The following is a 15,335-nucleotide window of genomic DNA, read 5'->3' on the forward strand; positions in this document are numbered from 1 at the left end:
AGGGGAATGTCTACAGATCTGAACGAATGTCGGCCAACTGCGCAGAAGGCGTACGTAGATGGCGTCTGCGCTCCCCCACGTAACGTGTAGATCCTATGAATTGGAAGATCGTACTGATGCATTCAGACCTCAGCGTCTCACGAGAACAAAGCTTTGGTCGTCCCTGTCGTTCGGCTGCCACCCGGACATGAGCGCGGGTGAGATTTATGAGGCATTCGAATATGCATCCGAACCCAAGTCCGCTCTTCGCGCATCATGAGCCACGACACAGCCAGACTAGTCCCTGCCTCTTGATCTATCGCGATCGTGTCTCTCACGACGACGATCCCGCGGATCATCACCATCCATATGCTTGTCCCTGTCCATGTTCCTGTCCTCATGATCTCGACTACGCCGCCTATCCCTCTGATCCTCTCTTTGCCTGTCGTCCCTGTGGTCCCAGTCACTTCGTCGCCTGTCATCCTTCTCTGGCTTATCATCACGGTATCTCTCAGACCTGTATCGATCATCACGATCTGAGCGATCATAAGACCTTGACCTGGATCTGTCTCTATCTCTGTACCGGTCGTCTCGTCTCCGTGAATCCCGATCCCTATGTCGTTCCTCTCGTCTCACTTCTCGTTCGGCACGCGCGAGTGCTCTCTGTTCTTTCCGTAGACTAATAAGCTGGTCAGCCAAGCTCTCTCTCTCTCTCGTTCTGGATCAGCGTCATGACGGACGTGTCACGGCTGAAGGCAGACAATCAGCTTAACACTCACGCCTTCTCCCTCTTCTTCTCCTCTTTCTCCAACTTGGCGATTTCTTCCGCTCTTCCACCTTCCACCTTCACAGCATTTGCCCCTGTTCCAGCTCCTCCTCCCTCCGCTCCCTCATCTTCAGCCTTCTTCCTCGGAGCGTATCCCAACGCGACGGCCAAAGCTTCTTCCTCCGCTTCTTTCAACTTTCGTATCTCTTCTCGTTTGGCTTGGGCAGCAGCCTCAGAGGACGACGGTCCATCCTCTCTGTTGTACCAATGGATATCTTTGTGATTCTGCCATCGCCCGACAGGCGCTTGAATTGAGTGTCCAAGGTAATTCTCTGAATTGGACGATATCAGCATGTGGATCAGACTTTTAATATCCACATCCTCTCCGAGACTCACCTCGGTGCTTGTCATCCTTGACTTGCGACCACCTGCAAGGGGATCGATCAGCTTGTACTTTTGTGCAGGAAATGGAGCAGCTTCCTACCGGAAATCTCCAGCACCTCCCCGAGTACCTGCGATTTCGACATCAGCCATTCGTCTCTGAAGAGAGTTCATATGCTCGTACTCACCCTCTCGTATAGGTCCGTCGTACATGACCCGTCAAAGCTACAAACCGTGTCGACAGCAGCGTTAAGGAGAATCCAATGACTTGGACAAAGAGGCACATCTCTGGAACGGAATCAAATTCTCGCCACTTTGGGTAATTCCTCTGTGTTGGGTTCTTGAAGGACGCGAAGTCGCTCGTCACTCAATTTCAAGTCACAATCACTTCAATCCCCACCTCCTGGCCCCCTTGACTCGGTCATTGTATCACAAAGTGCACCTTGACAGACGGTAGAAACGAGCTGTGTCCATATATAGGAGCTAATTTGCTGGCCGTTCAGCATCTACGATTTGTTCGCGCGCACCGTCACCGTCACACTCCACAGTACTGCTCGGCTCCTCCAACTTGGCCCTTTGTCATAGATCATCAGTCTTAGGAGTGGCCAAGTGATCCTTTAAGACTCAACATGGGAGCGGCTCTGAGCTCCTGCTGTGAGTTAGAAACTATTCTAACGCCCCCATATGCGGGCCATGCTGAGATCTCTTTTGCGTCCGTTCAGGCGGCGCGAGGCGGAAGAATAGCTACGAACCATTACTCTTGGAGACGGAACGAGAAGCAGTCGCGGATTTATTACAATATCTAGAGAGTGAGTTGGACGTGCTCCATGGGAAGAATAACATCGCTGATAAGGTGACTCGCTATCGTCCTCACTCACTCACTCACTCATCATCCCACGATCGCTGTGTAGACCGGAGTACCACAAACTTCTTCACAGGATCTCCCTTGGCAGCTCTTACCACTTTATCGTTCTCCGACAATGTTGATCTTCAACGCTCAGCAGCACTTGCATTCGCAGAGATCACCGAAAAGGAAGTGAGGGAAGTCGGAAGAGATACACTTGATCCAGTACTCTACCTCTTGACTTCCCACGATTCAGAGGTTCAACGTGCGGCCAGCGCGGCGTTGGGCAACTTGGCAGTCAATGGTGGGTCGGCCACACCACGACCACACACGGCCATTGCGCTGATCTCCCATATCTTTTTAGCGGAGAATAAACTCCTCATCGTTTCTCTGGGCGGTCTTGAACCTCTTATCCGACAGATGCTCAGTCCAAACGTCGAAGTGCAATGCAATGCCGTGGGATGTGTCACAAACCTTGCGACACATGGTGAGCTGCCAGCGAGGGCTTTTGTTTCCAGGCTGAATCTCCACAGACGAGAACAAGACTCAGATTGCCAAGTCTGGTGCTCTTGTACCCCTCACTCGACTAGCCAAATCAAAGGATATGCGAGTGCAGCGGAACGCAACCGGAGCATTGCTCAACATGACACATTCGGGTGAGCTGGGCTCCCTGGGTCGTTTCCTCAGGAAAGTCAAGCTGACTGTCGTCCTAAGATGAAAACCGTCAGCAGCTCGTCAACGCCGGCGCGATTCCTGTCCTCGTCAGCTTGCTCAACTCGCCAGATACCGATGTGCAGTACTACTGCACCACAGCGTTGAGCAACATTGCTGTAGATGGTGAGAAATCATGATCGGCTTGTTTTAAAGGCATCTGACGGGTTGTAGCTGCAAATCGTAAAAAGCTCGCCCAGGGCGAACAAAAGCTCGTTCAGAGTCTTGTGGCGTTGATGGACAGTCAGAGTCTGAAAGTTCAGTGTCAAGCCGCGTTGGCTCTCCGGAACTTGGCCAGTGACGGTGAGTTCGACGGATGTGTGCGTCATCATTTCTGACATCGCATAGAAAAATACCAACTGGAGATTGTCAAAGCAGACGGTCTCAAACCCCTGCTTAGACTTCTCCACTCCTCTTATCTCCCTTTGATCCTCTCCGCTGCTGCTTGTGTCCGAAACGTTTCTATCCATCCCGCAAACGAATCACCCATCATTGATTCTGGATTCCTCCAGCCGCTCATCGAGCTCTTGTCATTCGACGAGAATGAGGAGGTTCAATGCCATGCCATCTCAACCTTACGCAATCTCGCCGCGAGCAGTGAGCGGAATAAAGGTGCAATCGTGGAGGCCGGCGCTGTTGAGAGGATCAAGGAGTTGGTCTTACAGGTTCCACTGGCCGTCCAGAGTGAAATGACGGCGTGCGTGGCTGTGCTGGCTCTGAGCGGTGAGTCATGGCTCGTGAACGGGCCACAACAACGTGCTGAAATTAGTTCAGACGACCTCAAGCCTCAGCTTTTGGAGATGGGCATTTGCGAGGTTCTGATCCCATTAACCAATTCGCCAAGTGTTGAGGTTCAGGGTAACAGTGCTGCTGCTTTGGGTAACCTCTCTTCGAAAGGTGAGCCTGGCGAACAAGATTCAGACGGTTGACTCTTGCAGCCGCCGAGGACTATGCACCGTTCAACGCAGTCTGGAACAAGCCTGATGGTGGACTGCACGCGTACTTGGTCAGATTCTTAGGCAGCGCAGACATTACCTTCCAGCACATCGCCGTTTGGGTGAGTTGGTCTGTACAAGGTTGAGGTCCACGCTGACGTCACTCAGACCATTGTCCAGCTCCTCGAAGCTGAGGACGACCAATTGACTGCAAACATCCGTAACTCTTCTATCCTCATCGCTTCAATCCGTCAACTCGCGTCCTCACCACCGCCTTCGAGAGCCGGTCAGAGAGGTCAAGAAGGTACAGACGATGACTTTGACGATGACGGTATGGATGCAGATGGCGAAGGTGAAATTGCAAGCCTTGCTCGGAGAATATTGGATCTCACGGAGGATGGCACTGGAGGGAATGATCAGTCTAGATTTAGCAACAAGACCGGAGGTACGACGGATGATCAGGTTGTCGGAAGTCAGGGATCAGATCATGCTGCGCTGAGGGCGAGCGTAAGGCAGGCGTTAGGGGGTCAGCATTAGGTGACAGCACGGAGGTGATTGCCGCATTTCTGCGCGTGTGAGCCCAGTTGCTCTTTGTTTTGTTGGGACTTCTTTCTCAACACTTTCTTCTACACCTTTTGACCAAAGCGTTGATATTGAGTACACTCTCTATGCAAGTTGGAAAACTGTAAAGCTGGATGTGATACATGTGATACTAGGCTAAATGCAGTCTGGGGTGCCACTCTTTCAATCGCCACATTTTACCGGAATTATTCGGATCCCTCCGGCTTGACCCGTGAAGGAGGGGGTGGGTGGAAATCGAATGGCTGGGTTTCTGAAGCATCAGACTCACGTTTACATCGCTCGTCTGTCATCGTTCTTTCTCGGTCCAGCTTGTAATCCACGTCCTCGTCATGGCCAGCTTAAGCAGTACATTCGCTCGGAGATCGATTCTGAAAGCTGTAGGAACGGGTAGGTTTAGATTGCGGAGAGGGAGGTTCCCCTCCTGCGGGAGAGCATGACGCTGGACTTTTTGTGCTGACGATCTTGCTAGCTCCTACCTTGAGATGTGCACCTTCTTTGTTGCTTTGTCAGAAGAGGTGAGTTGGAGGGTCAAGCTGGTCGGCTGTTCTGCGGAGAGACGAGATGCTCGAGCCTAGTCTTTCGTCTGGTTCTCACGGGGAGGGAGGGAAATCTTGGGACATCGTGGAGTCGGATGTCGAGTGAAGATGACAACTATCTGGCATTGCTCACTCCTTCCACTTGTCATGCTTTCACTCTCTTCTCTTTTCTACCTCCGATCCTCCACGTACGATGTCGGACTGACTTCTGCATGCCAGATTCGCAACGACCGAGGCCGTGTCTAGCCAAGATGAGATTGCGATCCTGAACAATCAACGATTAAAACGACCCATCAGTCCACATCTTTCAATCTACCAACCTCAGGTGAGACCATCAATCACACTTGTTCCTTCCCCTTCATCCCCAAGTCTCATTTCCTGTTGCTAACGCTCGGCCTGCCTTTCAGATGACATGGTACCCCTCCATGTTCCACCGTTTGACCGGCGTAGCTCTCTCTGGAGGACTCTATCTTTCAGCTCTGGCATACTTGACACACCCTTATTTCCCAGCTCTGGATTCAGCTCACCTCGTCCAATTGGTACATGATTCTCCAGTCTGGCTCAAGGGATCTATCAAAATGTTGTTCGCCCTTCCCTTCACTTTCCACTCGTTTAATGGAATCAGACATCTTCTCTGGGATGTGGGCTACGGTGAGTGACATTCAAAATATTCTGCACAACGATGGTCATGGCTGACCTCTCTTCGTCTCCGTGCTCTCAGGACTCACACTTAAGGGAGTGTACGCTGGGGCTTATGCTGTGATTGGATTGACAACCGTGTCGTCTATTTGGCTCGCTTTCTTCGTCTAGATGAGTGCAGGAAAGTAAGGTGGACGGTTCCTCCAAGCTCGAGGGGACGAATAATTCGGGTGCCTTCTTCTTTTTCTCTATACCTCGCGCTCACACCGATGGGTGACTTGTAACAATGATAAGAGACAGATGTACGAGACAGATGCATATGCAATGAAAGGTCCCAGTTGCAACGGATTATAGGCGTTTGAAGCTGACTTTACAAGCAGTGACAACGAAAGCAAGCATCGATCGAGTGCGAGGCTCTGTAACAGGGTCTACGTGTATTGCAACGTATCGCAAGACCCCAACGCCGATGGCATCACCTGAACCATGCGTTCACGCCCACACCTGGTCCATCACCACCTTCCGCCGAATGATACCACCCCTCGGGTATGAGTACAGACTGTCCAGGTCCAAGTTGAGCCACACAAGACCCGTCGCATCTCAGTGCCTCTATGAGGGCGTCGGTGGTGTCGGATAAGTGATCGCCCCTTCTACGCTCTATCTGTATTTCGCCTTCAGCTGAAGGAGATTGAGTTGAAAAGTATTCTGATACAGGTGATGGAACGGTCGAGGTGTTCTTCTGTAATGGGTTCGTACTGAGCTTCAAGTCCTTCGCCGCAGAAGGCGGTACGAGGTGAAACGTCTTGTTCCCAAGGACTAAGTTCGTTTCATGAGCGTGAAGCACTCCTTCCCGCTTGCTTGGGGAGTGTTCGCCTCACTCTGCGTGTATATCCCATGGTATGGGTCCCGATGAAAGGGTGTAAAACTCCCTTTTGGACCTATCCACATCGTTCGCCTGTAGAGAGATGCCTGAGGTCCAGATTCGTACTGTTCAAGCGGTGGTATTCGGTCCAATAAACCAGGTGACGAGTCAAGTATATCTGACTGAGCGAGATAAGCTGATGGAATCTCCGTCGCCGAAGAACCAGATGGAATACGATTAAGAAGGAACGCATCGATGAACAGTCCTAAGGGACAATGAGTGTTTCAAGGCTCCGAGTCAAGATCCGGCATAAATACTCACCGAATGGCATGGACACTCTACTGGTCTCTTTGTCCAAGTATCCTCTACCTTTCTTCCCTAGCTCCACTTCGACACTTTTGTCGATTCCCACGTCCCTTTTCAGCCCTTCCAAGTCATCGTCGAGTGTCCATGTAGTCAAAGCTGACCAGTGCGATACGAGTTCCCGGCCGAAATGGAGCGGAAAGGGGAGTTTGCTTTGGACGAGGTGATGTCCGAGTTCCTGGACGCCGATCGAGGCTTTGAATGCGGCCCGAGAGAGACGCAGAGACATTCTCCAGGGTAGTGGGCTACAGGGCACTATAGGTATCGACCAAAATCAGCATGATCGATGTGCGGACAAGGAACACGCTGAAGATTCTAAAATCCTGGACAAGATCATCTGCCGGGCATCCCGAAATCCGATCGAGCGGAACGATCTCCCGGCGGTATGTCGCTGTCCGCCGTCCACCTCTCCTGAGCCTTGGTGAATCAATCACCTGATCCCATCCTCCTAACCCTGCCCATGGTATGGTACATGCATGGCTTGAAAGCCGTCGTGAATGTCTCGTGGCTATGTATACAGCAAGATTAAGTCTAATATGGCCAGCGTATATGCCACTACCAAGTGTCTATCGCGAAGTATCCCTCCCTTGTGATCTGTTCGTCTCGCTGCGCACTGCATCGTCCCCGCCAATGCCCGCTTGACCCCTTTGCTCCCAGAGTCTTCATGACAAGCTCCACAGTCCAAAGAAGATGGCCAATCCCAGAGGAACACTCAAGCCCACATCAATTGATCTACCGGCCCGGCCAGTCGAACTATGTGATCCTGAGTCTTCGCCGTTGGCCACGAGCTCTGCTTTGGTCCCTGATTGTCCAATCGATTGAGACGCACTCGGTGTCGGTGATCCAGCTTGCGACCTTGTCCCTTTCACCTCTTTGGTCGCGCTGGCGGTGACATTGAGGCTTACCGAGATGTGGGTCGCAGCTACGAGATCGACTTTCATAGCTGTAAGGTTGACTGGATAATCCGGGAATGTAGGTTCCGAGCCGTTCGGTTGCCAAATGTCCAGACAGGATGACGTCGCAGCGGGATCGTAAGGGTACCTGTGGGTTGGAGCGAAGTCAGCCCCCCTGTTCTAGGGATCATCCAGTCTGAGATTCACAATTTTTCACTCGGATCTTTCGGAATCCAGCCCTGGGCCACGGACTGTTGCCATGACCATGGAGCGCCACTAGGCAACCCAATCTCAGCGATCATAACGACTGATTTAGCGGATTCACCACGCACTATTCATTCTTCGCGGCCCAAAAAATCCATCCAGAGGCCGTTTCAAACACGTTGGTTTGGAGCTCCCAGAATTGGCGGAGGAAGAGTGAATCATCCTGTGGCAGCAGCTGCCAGATATAGTCCCATATTGACTTGAACAGAGGTCAGCAATGTTTGGTACCAAGACCCTGTGCAGCTCACTTTGCCCACGCATGATTGATAGTCTACACAGTAGGTGTTGACTCCGCTAGACAATAATCAGTCACAGCATCTCTCAATGACTCATCCTCGCTCACAGAGAGAACTCGCCGAATATCTGATAACGAGCGTGAGCATAGCCACGGAGGTTCTAAAAAGTGTACTGACCACTGGGTAATGAGTTTGCGCCTCGGTCACGTCTGATATGTACGCGCAGAGCGAGTCTAGGTGTTCCTGGTACGTCTTGTTGGCGGCATCGCCAAAGGCGTCGTAGTAGTCTGATAGCAGACTCAGTCGGACCGCGAATCTCTTCTCGAAAGACTTACGACTATCCAAAGCGTAGTTGGTCCAGTTGAGTCCGAGACTCGGTTCACTCCAGAAGTATTGCCAATTGAGTATGGGCTATGAGATATCAGGCTAGGCCCACGAGAAGGAAATAGTCTACGCACTTGAAAAGCATCATGGACGACCACCATGACTTCATGATTTCCCTGCATGACTGTCTCCGAGCTTCTGACTGCCTGATAAGCCTGTACAAGGAACCCGGCATAAAAGTCCCAACTCATTCCATTGTCATACATCGGGGTCAAATGTGGCTGTGTCACGGATTTGATTATCAGCCTACGAGTCCAGCTCGGAATGCTCGTGAACCCACTTCGTTGACCAGTTCGATGGCTTTGACGACACCACCAAATTTGGGGTCCGTTACGTGCTTCGTCATTGCTTCGATGGCTTGAAGCCCACGTTCAGTGTTCGAGCTGTTATTTGGCATCTCTATGGGTCCTTTGTAGCCTTGATTGTCCTGACCATTTTGACCGCCTAGGGAGACGAGGCAGTCATGTCAGTCGACCGTCGACCGTTGTTGGACCACCGCTCCTCACCTGGTAGACCATGCATGTCCATGAGGACATCTATGTTGTACTTCTTCGCCCATTCCAAAGCTTGATCAAGGTAGGTTGTTTGTCCGTTGATGTACCTGTGAGGTGATCAGAGGGGAACCTTCTCTGGTACGAGGAAGCACTGACGGCTCGAATCCCAGTATATCGATCCATGCCCAATAGCCCATCGGTATTCTGACGGTATTCAGACCGCTATGTAGGGAATGCGTCAGCCAAGAGAATGTCCAGTCATTTGAAAACAAGCGTCAAACTCACTACTCCTTGAACATGATAAAATCTGATTCGTCGATATAAGTGGACCAATGTTGTGTCAAGCGGTTCGAGCATTCCTCTTTACCAAGAACAGAGCAATAGGTCCACTGGGATGGCGTGAGATAGGGACAGCCTCTCAGCGTCGCTAGCTCACCTCATCCGGAATGTCATATTGATCCAACGGAGGGACAGAGACAAAGTCGGGCATCATCCAATTCTCCTGCGATCAAAGGTCGTAAGCTCGACATAGATAAACTTTCTCTGAGTCCCCACGCACCAGGATGAACCATCCTCCAAGGTTGATCCCTCTGACTTTATCCCCGACAGTGGACCCTGTTGGCGGTCCGCCAGGCGGAGTGTACCACGTCGAGAGACCTGCGATGTTGCGGAGGAGGCATAGCCAGGCGATAAGCAGGGAGGGGAGGGAGGAAGACCTCATCGAGGTCGGACTAGGATGTGGTGAGCTATGATAAGCCAATGATCTTGTTCAGTTGAAAATTAGCGTCCTGGAGCGTCCGTGACGAGCGTCGCAAAGTAGGGGCAGAGCCAATGAACGGTGACCCTGTAGCAGAATGATTTCAATCGAGAGTGAATGACAGTGGTAGATGCGAACGATAGTAGATGAAGAGAGGAATGTGAGAAGACAATGAGGATCAGATGCATTCAGTGATCCCTCCGGTTCCCGGGATAACCCTCTCGCGTCCGCCCCCCCCCCCTCCCCCCCCTCCTCCTTGGCAACACTTTCGACATTCCACAACTCCTCCCTTTGTCCCCCTTTCAAAGGATGTGAACTACCGTCAAACGTTTCATCCAACCCCACACAACGAGGATACAGGTCCAGCATGGTAGACCATCGATCGGTCATGAATCCATGACTGATGCTGCTGCTGTTGCTGCTGGAGGAGGGCTCACCCGTACTCAGATGCTTATGGGAACACGACACGGGGAGAACACGTTCAGCAACGACCGAGGAGAAGCAAAAAATCATATTCAGGCGATTTTTTTTACGTCTGGTGGCGTTCACGTTGAGCGAGCAGTGGGAGCGAAAAGAAAAAACGCGCGTTGAGGAGGGGGGTTGGGGTTGGCAGAGATAGGTGAAGGGTGGTGTGTGAGAGCTGGCTGCTTGGAAGGAGCTGCAGTGGCGGGGACTGCGAGGATGGACCCCAAGTCATCTCAACGGTTGATTTGAGAGACCACCACCCGAGGTCAATTGGATGTAATCGCAATACGACGATTGTACCGCCAATGTATATTGACCCGAGAACATGCCCTTGATCACATTATGGGACTGGCAGCGTCGAGCAACTCACCAACGGAAGCTCTCGAGTAGTAGCTACTGTGACTTGTTGGCGGATACCTCAGTTCTTTAGCCCACTGCATATGCACATGCATGCATTTCATCCTGCTAAGAGATGCCAATTCCCCCCTCCAAAAAGTGCCACAAACTGTGAGCTATGAGAAATGGTAAATAATAAATTACGAACGCGGTTGGAGAAAACCGATAACCACGTCCACACGAAGCAAGAATCACTCCAGTCCACATCGGCGCAAGGTGGACCCCAGCTTGTCCCACGCATCGAGATGTCATCAACAAGACCGAGACGATCCGCTGCTGCCCAAGTTTCGTCTACAAGCACAGCGGCTGCTGCTGCTGCCGAGTCGAGCACTTTGTCTCGGAGGAAAAGTACACGAGGATTGAAAGCCGAGCCTGACCCGGAGCCAAAGATACAAGATGATGAAGATGAACATACGGAGCTAGAGGGAGTTGTGGACGCAGACGAAGAAGAGGAGACGCCCCGAGCTGGACCCTCGCGAGTATCGTCTCGAACTTCCCGTGCCGCCGCTTCAATCCAACGGACTGCATCGACGTCCACTCGTTCGGCTCGTGGTAGAAGTGGGAAACAAGTCAAGGCTGAGACGCCCGATATGGATGATGATGAGAGGGATGATGTTCCTCAGACTCCGAGTAAGAGGACAAGGTTGAAGAAGAGCGTGGGCTATAAGGAGATCCCGGTCGATGCGGATGAAGAGGATGAGGTGGAAGATGATGATGATGAAGGGGATGAGGTCGAAGACGAACCAGAAGCAGAAGATCATTCAGGTAGGTCTGTCATTTGCTTCCCTGATGGACGATTTGCTGAAAGCTCTGCTCTTCAATCTCAGGACGTCGCCGATCGCTGAGAGCTCCATCTACACCTCAATCCAAAGCTCCAACTCACGCCAAATCGCCAGATAAATCGCTCGAAAAGATCGGTTCTGGTCGAGGTGGATTCTCAGTCAAAGGAGCCGCATCAGCAGCTGCAAAAGCGAGATGGGCGAAAGTTCGACGAGAGAAAGCGGAACGTGGTGACGATGATGATGATGATCGGGCCAGGCGGAGAGCAGGAGGACCCAGGCAGAGTGCAGCGGCGTTAGAAACTTACGAGAGTGAGTTGAGCTGTTGGACAGCGAGCGCACGGATCCTGCTGACATCTTACAGTCGGGTCTACCATCAATCTCAAGGGCATCGACTATACGCTTGGAGATGACGAGGTAGAGCTGCCGGATAACGAAAAAGGGGATGCAAAGATTGACTCTCTCGGACGACTCACAGGAGGTATGTCGTTTAGTGTCCAGTGGAATGACGATAGATTATCCTTATTAATTCATCTGCTTAGGACGCGAATGGAAAGTCCACACGTTCAATTCACCTACACGACGAAATCCTGACCGAGTGTACGGCCTCACCATCGACGTCGCTCGAGCGTGTGGGTACTCTGATTCCCTCGCCTTTCTTCGTCGATGTCCCCAAATCTTGAAATTGAGCTGTAATGCCGAGGAGCGGGAGATGCTGATCAATATTGGACGTGTCCCTGGGAATCTCAAGAATAGAATGGTCACCATCGTGACTATGCGGAACGTGTACAAGCTCATGGGCGCGAGATTGATCAAGAGTGAGTCTGTAGAGAGAAAAAGCCGGAGCAGGAGTCATTGACACTTGGCGCTCCAGATGGCAGGTGGGTCACCGATGATTACGACGAGGAAGATGCACTGGCCAAATGCGAGGAAAATGGATGGACACCTCATGGTCCGGCACACGAGGATGAAATCGTTGCCAATGCCGTCTCGACCCTTCAACCCGTTGGTCGACCATCGACCTCCTTTCTCACCAGTGGCATCGACGCCTCCACTGCTAGGGCAGTTGCGTTGACTCCATTTTACACTGTTGGAGGTCCGACGACTCAATTTGGAGGATCCGGTCTTGACCCGTGGTCTGATGCTGGCTGGGGAGGGAAACGAACCAAATTGCGGAGTATAGGTGTAAGCGAGGACGATTGGATGTTACGCACTGCAGAAGAGAGCAGGGCCATCGACAAGCAGCTCAGAGAATACAGAGAGGAGAGGCTCAAAGTGCTGCAAGGTGTTGACGCGACGACGGGATGGGTCTACGCCATGGAGAATCGGGATGGGGAATCGTCACTGGTAAATGCACAGGGTCTTTCTCAAAATAAAGGCCATGCACATGCGAATGGAAACGGCCATCTCCTTCGGCCGCCGATACAGGGACGTAAAAGGAGTGCACTGGCGCAAGAGATTACCATGGAAAGTGACGAGGAGGAGGACAATGAGGAGCAGTATAGAGATGGGGCCGGAGGAGAAGAGGATGAAGATGAAGAAATGAACAGTGATCCGAGTGCGACGGAGTCAGAGCAACTCTCAGAAACAGGTGATCATCATGTGGACGATCGTGTGGATCGGACGCCAGGTGGGAAGATTATCGTGGAAAGCCAAGAGACGACCGCTGGGTATAATCAAAAGTATAATTGGGGATTGGGACATTGGGAACCAGGTATCATTCGAGCCGTCTACGAGGTGAGAGTCTGAGTTCTGTATCCCTGTCCAAGCTCAGTCTTCGCTTACGTTCTGATGTGCCAGCCTCACACGCATTTGCCTCACGTCCCGAGCCATACGCAGCCCTCCTCATCTCTCTTCGACCGACTTTCGCCGTTCCCCATTATAGCCTCGAGATCCGACTCGGCATACAGGAATTTTGTACAAAGCAGTATCAGTGGATCAGCAGCGAAAGGTCTGGCAAGTATCGAACATGTGTTTGAAGCTAGTCGAGAGGATCGATTGGTCGGCACCCTTTCGACAGATCCTGACGCGGCATTGGAACTGGCATTCATGCGGACAAAAGAGGAGGAGGCTGCGAAACGGTCAAGAGAGGTGCTGGAGGCTGAAAGGTGGGAGGTGGAGAGAAGGCAGAAGCGCAAGTTGGCCAGAGCAGCTGCAGAGACAGACGCAGCTGCTGCGGCGACGACGACGACGATCGCAGACGCCTCTATAAATGGCCTCGTGTAATGGTGTGAAGCGAACACAATAGCTTTCCCGACATGCATGTCGACATCTAATCCTTCCTTTTCACTTCCCCTGGAACTTTGCCCGCCTCTTCTCTGCGAATGCCCTCAGACCTTCCTTTCTATCTTCGGAATCTAACAATGTGGCATAGGCTTTCCTCTCCATATCGAGACCTTGTTCTAATGGGAGATCCACAGCGGAATCTATGGCCATCTTGGCAGCACGCAGTGCGAGGGGAGCTGAGAAAGTCGCGCGGTGGATGTCAGCAGAGCAATCCCCCACTCTTTTAACTCTCGAAGACAGAAGCTCACCCGATGTGAGGATCTGCCTTGAAAGTGCCAAAGCCGCATCCCAAGCGGAACTAGGTTCCCTAGCCAGCAGGTTGACGAGACCTAGATGGAGAGGGAAGCATACGTTAGCTCATCGTCATCGCGAGGTTTAATGGCCCGAAGTAAAGTTTCCAGGCCGTTCACGTCCTCTTTGGTGAACAGCAAAGACTCGCCTATTCTCTCCGCTTCTATCCCTTCTATTCTCCTTCCTGTATATATCAATTCTTTCGCTTTGGCTACACCGACAAGTCGGGTCAATCGTTGGGTTCCTCCTGCTCCAGGGATGATTCCGAGTTTAGTCTCCGGGAGGGCCATGGTAGTTTTTGGACCTGAACTGGGGTGTCAGCTAAAAGGCGAGCGAGAAGCAGAGTGCAGCGTAGCCCAGAGCAAAGCAGAGCAGTCCAGTGCATCTAGCGAGCTCTTGAACGAGATGCTGAGGGTGCGCGATGACAGACAGACACATGGGCGGAAGAAGTATTCGTCCATTACTCGGTCTGGTGTCGCTTCGCTTCGCCTCGCTTGCCTGTTTTACAAACCCACTGCCATGGATACACGGATGCCGATCCGTTCCGTTTTCAACTCACCCCCGACCCTTAGATCACAGCTGAGAGCCAATTCTGTCCCTCCTCCCATGGCGAATCCATCTACCACACTGATGGTTGGAACGGATAACCCTTCCAGCTCTTGCATCATACTTCGTAGAGCGTTCAGGAAATCTGATACTTGAGTTTGTGACATGGTAGCTCGTTCTCGTAGATCTGCACCGGCGCAGAACATCCCAGTAAACGGTGTGTGAAGGAGTAGAAGTCGAGCACTAGAGAGAGCGAGAGAGAGCAAAGGCAAGAAGAAGGCGAATGTCAGTTGAGCGAATTGTGAAACCTCTCGATTGGATATTCTCTCATCTTCCATCTCTATCTCGAGAGAGATAGAGAGAGACAGAAGATCAAGACCTTACCTCGTCGAAGCATTCACTTTCGCTATTCCCTCTCGCATCTCCTACGGAACGAGTTGAAACCATCATTAGCTCGATCCACTTTGGCTACTTGGGTCCAGCTCGAGACCAAACCCAAAAAGAAGAGACACCCACATGAACCATTTGAACGCTTAAAGCGTTCCTGGCTTTCTCTCTATTCATAACGAGGCACATGGCTCCTTCCAGTTCTTCGGGCTTTTCATGATTCTTCAAGTCGAGCGGTTCGAGATACGCATGAGGAGGTGGAGAAGCGGTAGAAGTGGTTTGCAGGTTTCGCGACAAGGGGGCAGTTCGGAGGACAGGCCCAGGCAAAGACTTTGTACAGCTCGGTCTCAGCAGCCTACTGGCTCGTGACAAAGTCCATAGCATCTTGAGAGAGGGGGGTCCCTGATATGCTTCAAGAAGTTTGAGTAGTCGCCAAATCCACAAATGCGTAGGAGGATGGCCTCAGAATGGTACATTATAGAGCATTTCATCTCACCCGGTTAGCCGTTCGTTCCGATCAACCCGGATCTTGGCCGAATAATGGGATGCGGTCACTCGAATC

At 51.8% G+C, this 15,335-nt stretch overlaps 8 protein-coding genes across 8 annotated transcripts; 4 read left to right on the forward strand and 4 right to left on the reverse strand.

The window, feature by feature from the left end:
• The first annotated feature begins 109 nt into the window (after positions 1-109).
• Positions 110-740, forward strand: BD324DRAFT_453282 (hypothetical protein). Its single transcript, XM_022012825.1, has one exon. It carries the CDS (start codon positions 207-209, stop codon positions 660-662), a length of 456 nt encoding a protein of 151 aa, XP_021870642.1. The 5' UTR covers positions 110-206; the 3' UTR covers positions 663-740.
• A 14-nt stretch (positions 741-754) lies between these two features.
• On the reverse strand, positions 755-1,339 carry BD324DRAFT_651064 (kinase phosphorylation protein-domain-containing protein; the record flags this gene model as incomplete). The annotated part of the gene is made up of 4 exons (XM_022018258.1): positions 755-1,077; positions 1,142-1,173; positions 1,230-1,257; positions 1,315-1,339. The coding sequence occupies 4 exons, from the start codon at positions 1,337-1,339 to the stop codon at positions 755-757; spliced, it is 408 nt and encodes a 135-aa protein (XP_021870643.1).
• Positions 1,340-1,409: 70 nt separating this feature from the next.
• BD324DRAFT_626367 (vacuolar protein 8) lies at positions 1,410-4,334 on the forward strand. The gene is made up of 11 exons (XM_022015888.1): positions 1,410-1,780; positions 1,849-1,935; positions 2,038-2,274; positions 2,335-2,457; positions 2,504-2,626; positions 2,685-2,807; positions 2,856-2,984; positions 3,030-3,404; positions 3,456-3,578; positions 3,620-3,738; positions 3,785-4,334. Exons 1-11 carry the CDS (start codon positions 1,756-1,758, stop codon positions 4,151-4,153), a joined length of 1,833 nt encoding a protein of 610 aa, XP_021870644.1. The 5' UTR covers positions 1,410-1,755; the 3' UTR covers positions 4,154-4,334.
• Positions 4,335-4,452: 118 nt separating this feature from the next.
• On the forward strand, positions 4,453-5,709 carry BD324DRAFT_626371 (succinate dehydrogenase). Its single transcript, XM_022015889.1, has 5 exons — positions 4,453-4,585; positions 4,668-4,713; positions 4,954-5,059; positions 5,142-5,385; positions 5,456-5,709. The coding sequence occupies exons 1-5, from the start codon at positions 4,528-4,530 to the stop codon at positions 5,542-5,544; spliced, it is 543 nt and encodes a 180-aa protein (XP_021870645.1). The 5' UTR covers positions 4,453-4,527; the 3' UTR covers positions 5,545-5,709.
• BD324DRAFT_626374 (hypothetical protein) lies at positions 5,710-6,898 on the reverse strand. Its single transcript, XM_022015890.1, has 3 exons — positions 6,554-6,898; positions 6,249-6,497; positions 5,710-6,186 (listed from the first exon to the last, which is right to left on the reverse strand). The coding sequence occupies exons 1-3, from the start codon at positions 6,822-6,824 to the stop codon at positions 5,846-5,848; spliced, it is 861 nt and encodes a 286-aa protein (XP_021870646.1). The 5' UTR covers positions 6,825-6,898; the 3' UTR covers positions 5,710-5,845.
• A 159-nt stretch (positions 6,899-7,057) lies between these two features.
• On the reverse strand, positions 7,058-9,809 carry BD324DRAFT_590843 (glycoside hydrolase superfamily). Its single transcript, XM_022013794.1, has 14 exons — positions 9,426-9,809; positions 9,303-9,368; positions 9,152-9,255; positions 9,023-9,088; positions 8,879-8,973; positions 8,653-8,816; positions 8,447-8,593; positions 8,324-8,399; positions 8,166-8,275; positions 8,096-8,115; positions 8,001-8,046; positions 7,821-7,951; positions 7,696-7,764; positions 7,058-7,636 (listed from the first exon to the last, which is right to left on the reverse strand). Exons 1-14 carry the CDS (start codon positions 9,585-9,587, stop codon positions 7,258-7,260), a joined length of 1,635 nt encoding a protein of 544 aa, XP_021870647.1. The 5' UTR covers positions 9,588-9,809; the 3' UTR covers positions 7,058-7,257.
• A 920-nt stretch (positions 9,810-10,729) lies between these two features.
• Positions 10,730-13,489, forward strand: BD324DRAFT_651069 (chromatin remodelling complex Rsc7/Swp82 subunit-domain-containing protein; the record flags this gene model as incomplete). Its single annotated transcript, XM_022018259.1, has 6 exons — positions 10,730-11,249; positions 11,312-11,575; positions 11,628-11,744; positions 11,806-12,081; positions 12,138-13,000; positions 13,064-13,489. 6 exons carry the CDS (start codon positions 10,730-10,732, stop codon positions 13,487-13,489), a joined length of 2,466 nt encoding a protein of 821 aa, XP_021870648.1.
• Positions 13,490-13,526: 37 nt separating this feature from the next.
• On the reverse strand, positions 13,527-15,329 carry BD324DRAFT_626392 (ClpP/crotonase-like domain-containing protein). The gene is made up of 6 exons (XM_022015891.1): positions 14,903-15,329; positions 14,771-14,811; positions 14,400-14,629; positions 13,989-14,144; positions 13,798-13,878; positions 13,527-13,725 (listed from the first exon to the last, which is right to left on the reverse strand). The coding sequence occupies exons 1-6, from the start codon at positions 15,155-15,157 to the stop codon at positions 13,550-13,552; spliced, it is 939 nt and encodes a 312-aa protein (XP_021870649.1). The 5' UTR covers positions 15,158-15,329; the 3' UTR covers positions 13,527-13,549.
• Positions 15,330-15,335: the final 6 nt, after the last annotated feature.

This window comes from Kockovaella imperatae, assembly GCF_002102565.1.
Source record: "Kockovaella imperatae strain NRRL Y-17943 chromosome Unknown BD324scaffold_7, whole genome shotgun sequence".
Taxonomy (NCBI): domain Eukaryota; kingdom Fungi; phylum Basidiomycota; class Tremellomycetes; order Tremellales; family Cuniculitremaceae; genus Kockovaella; species Kockovaella imperatae.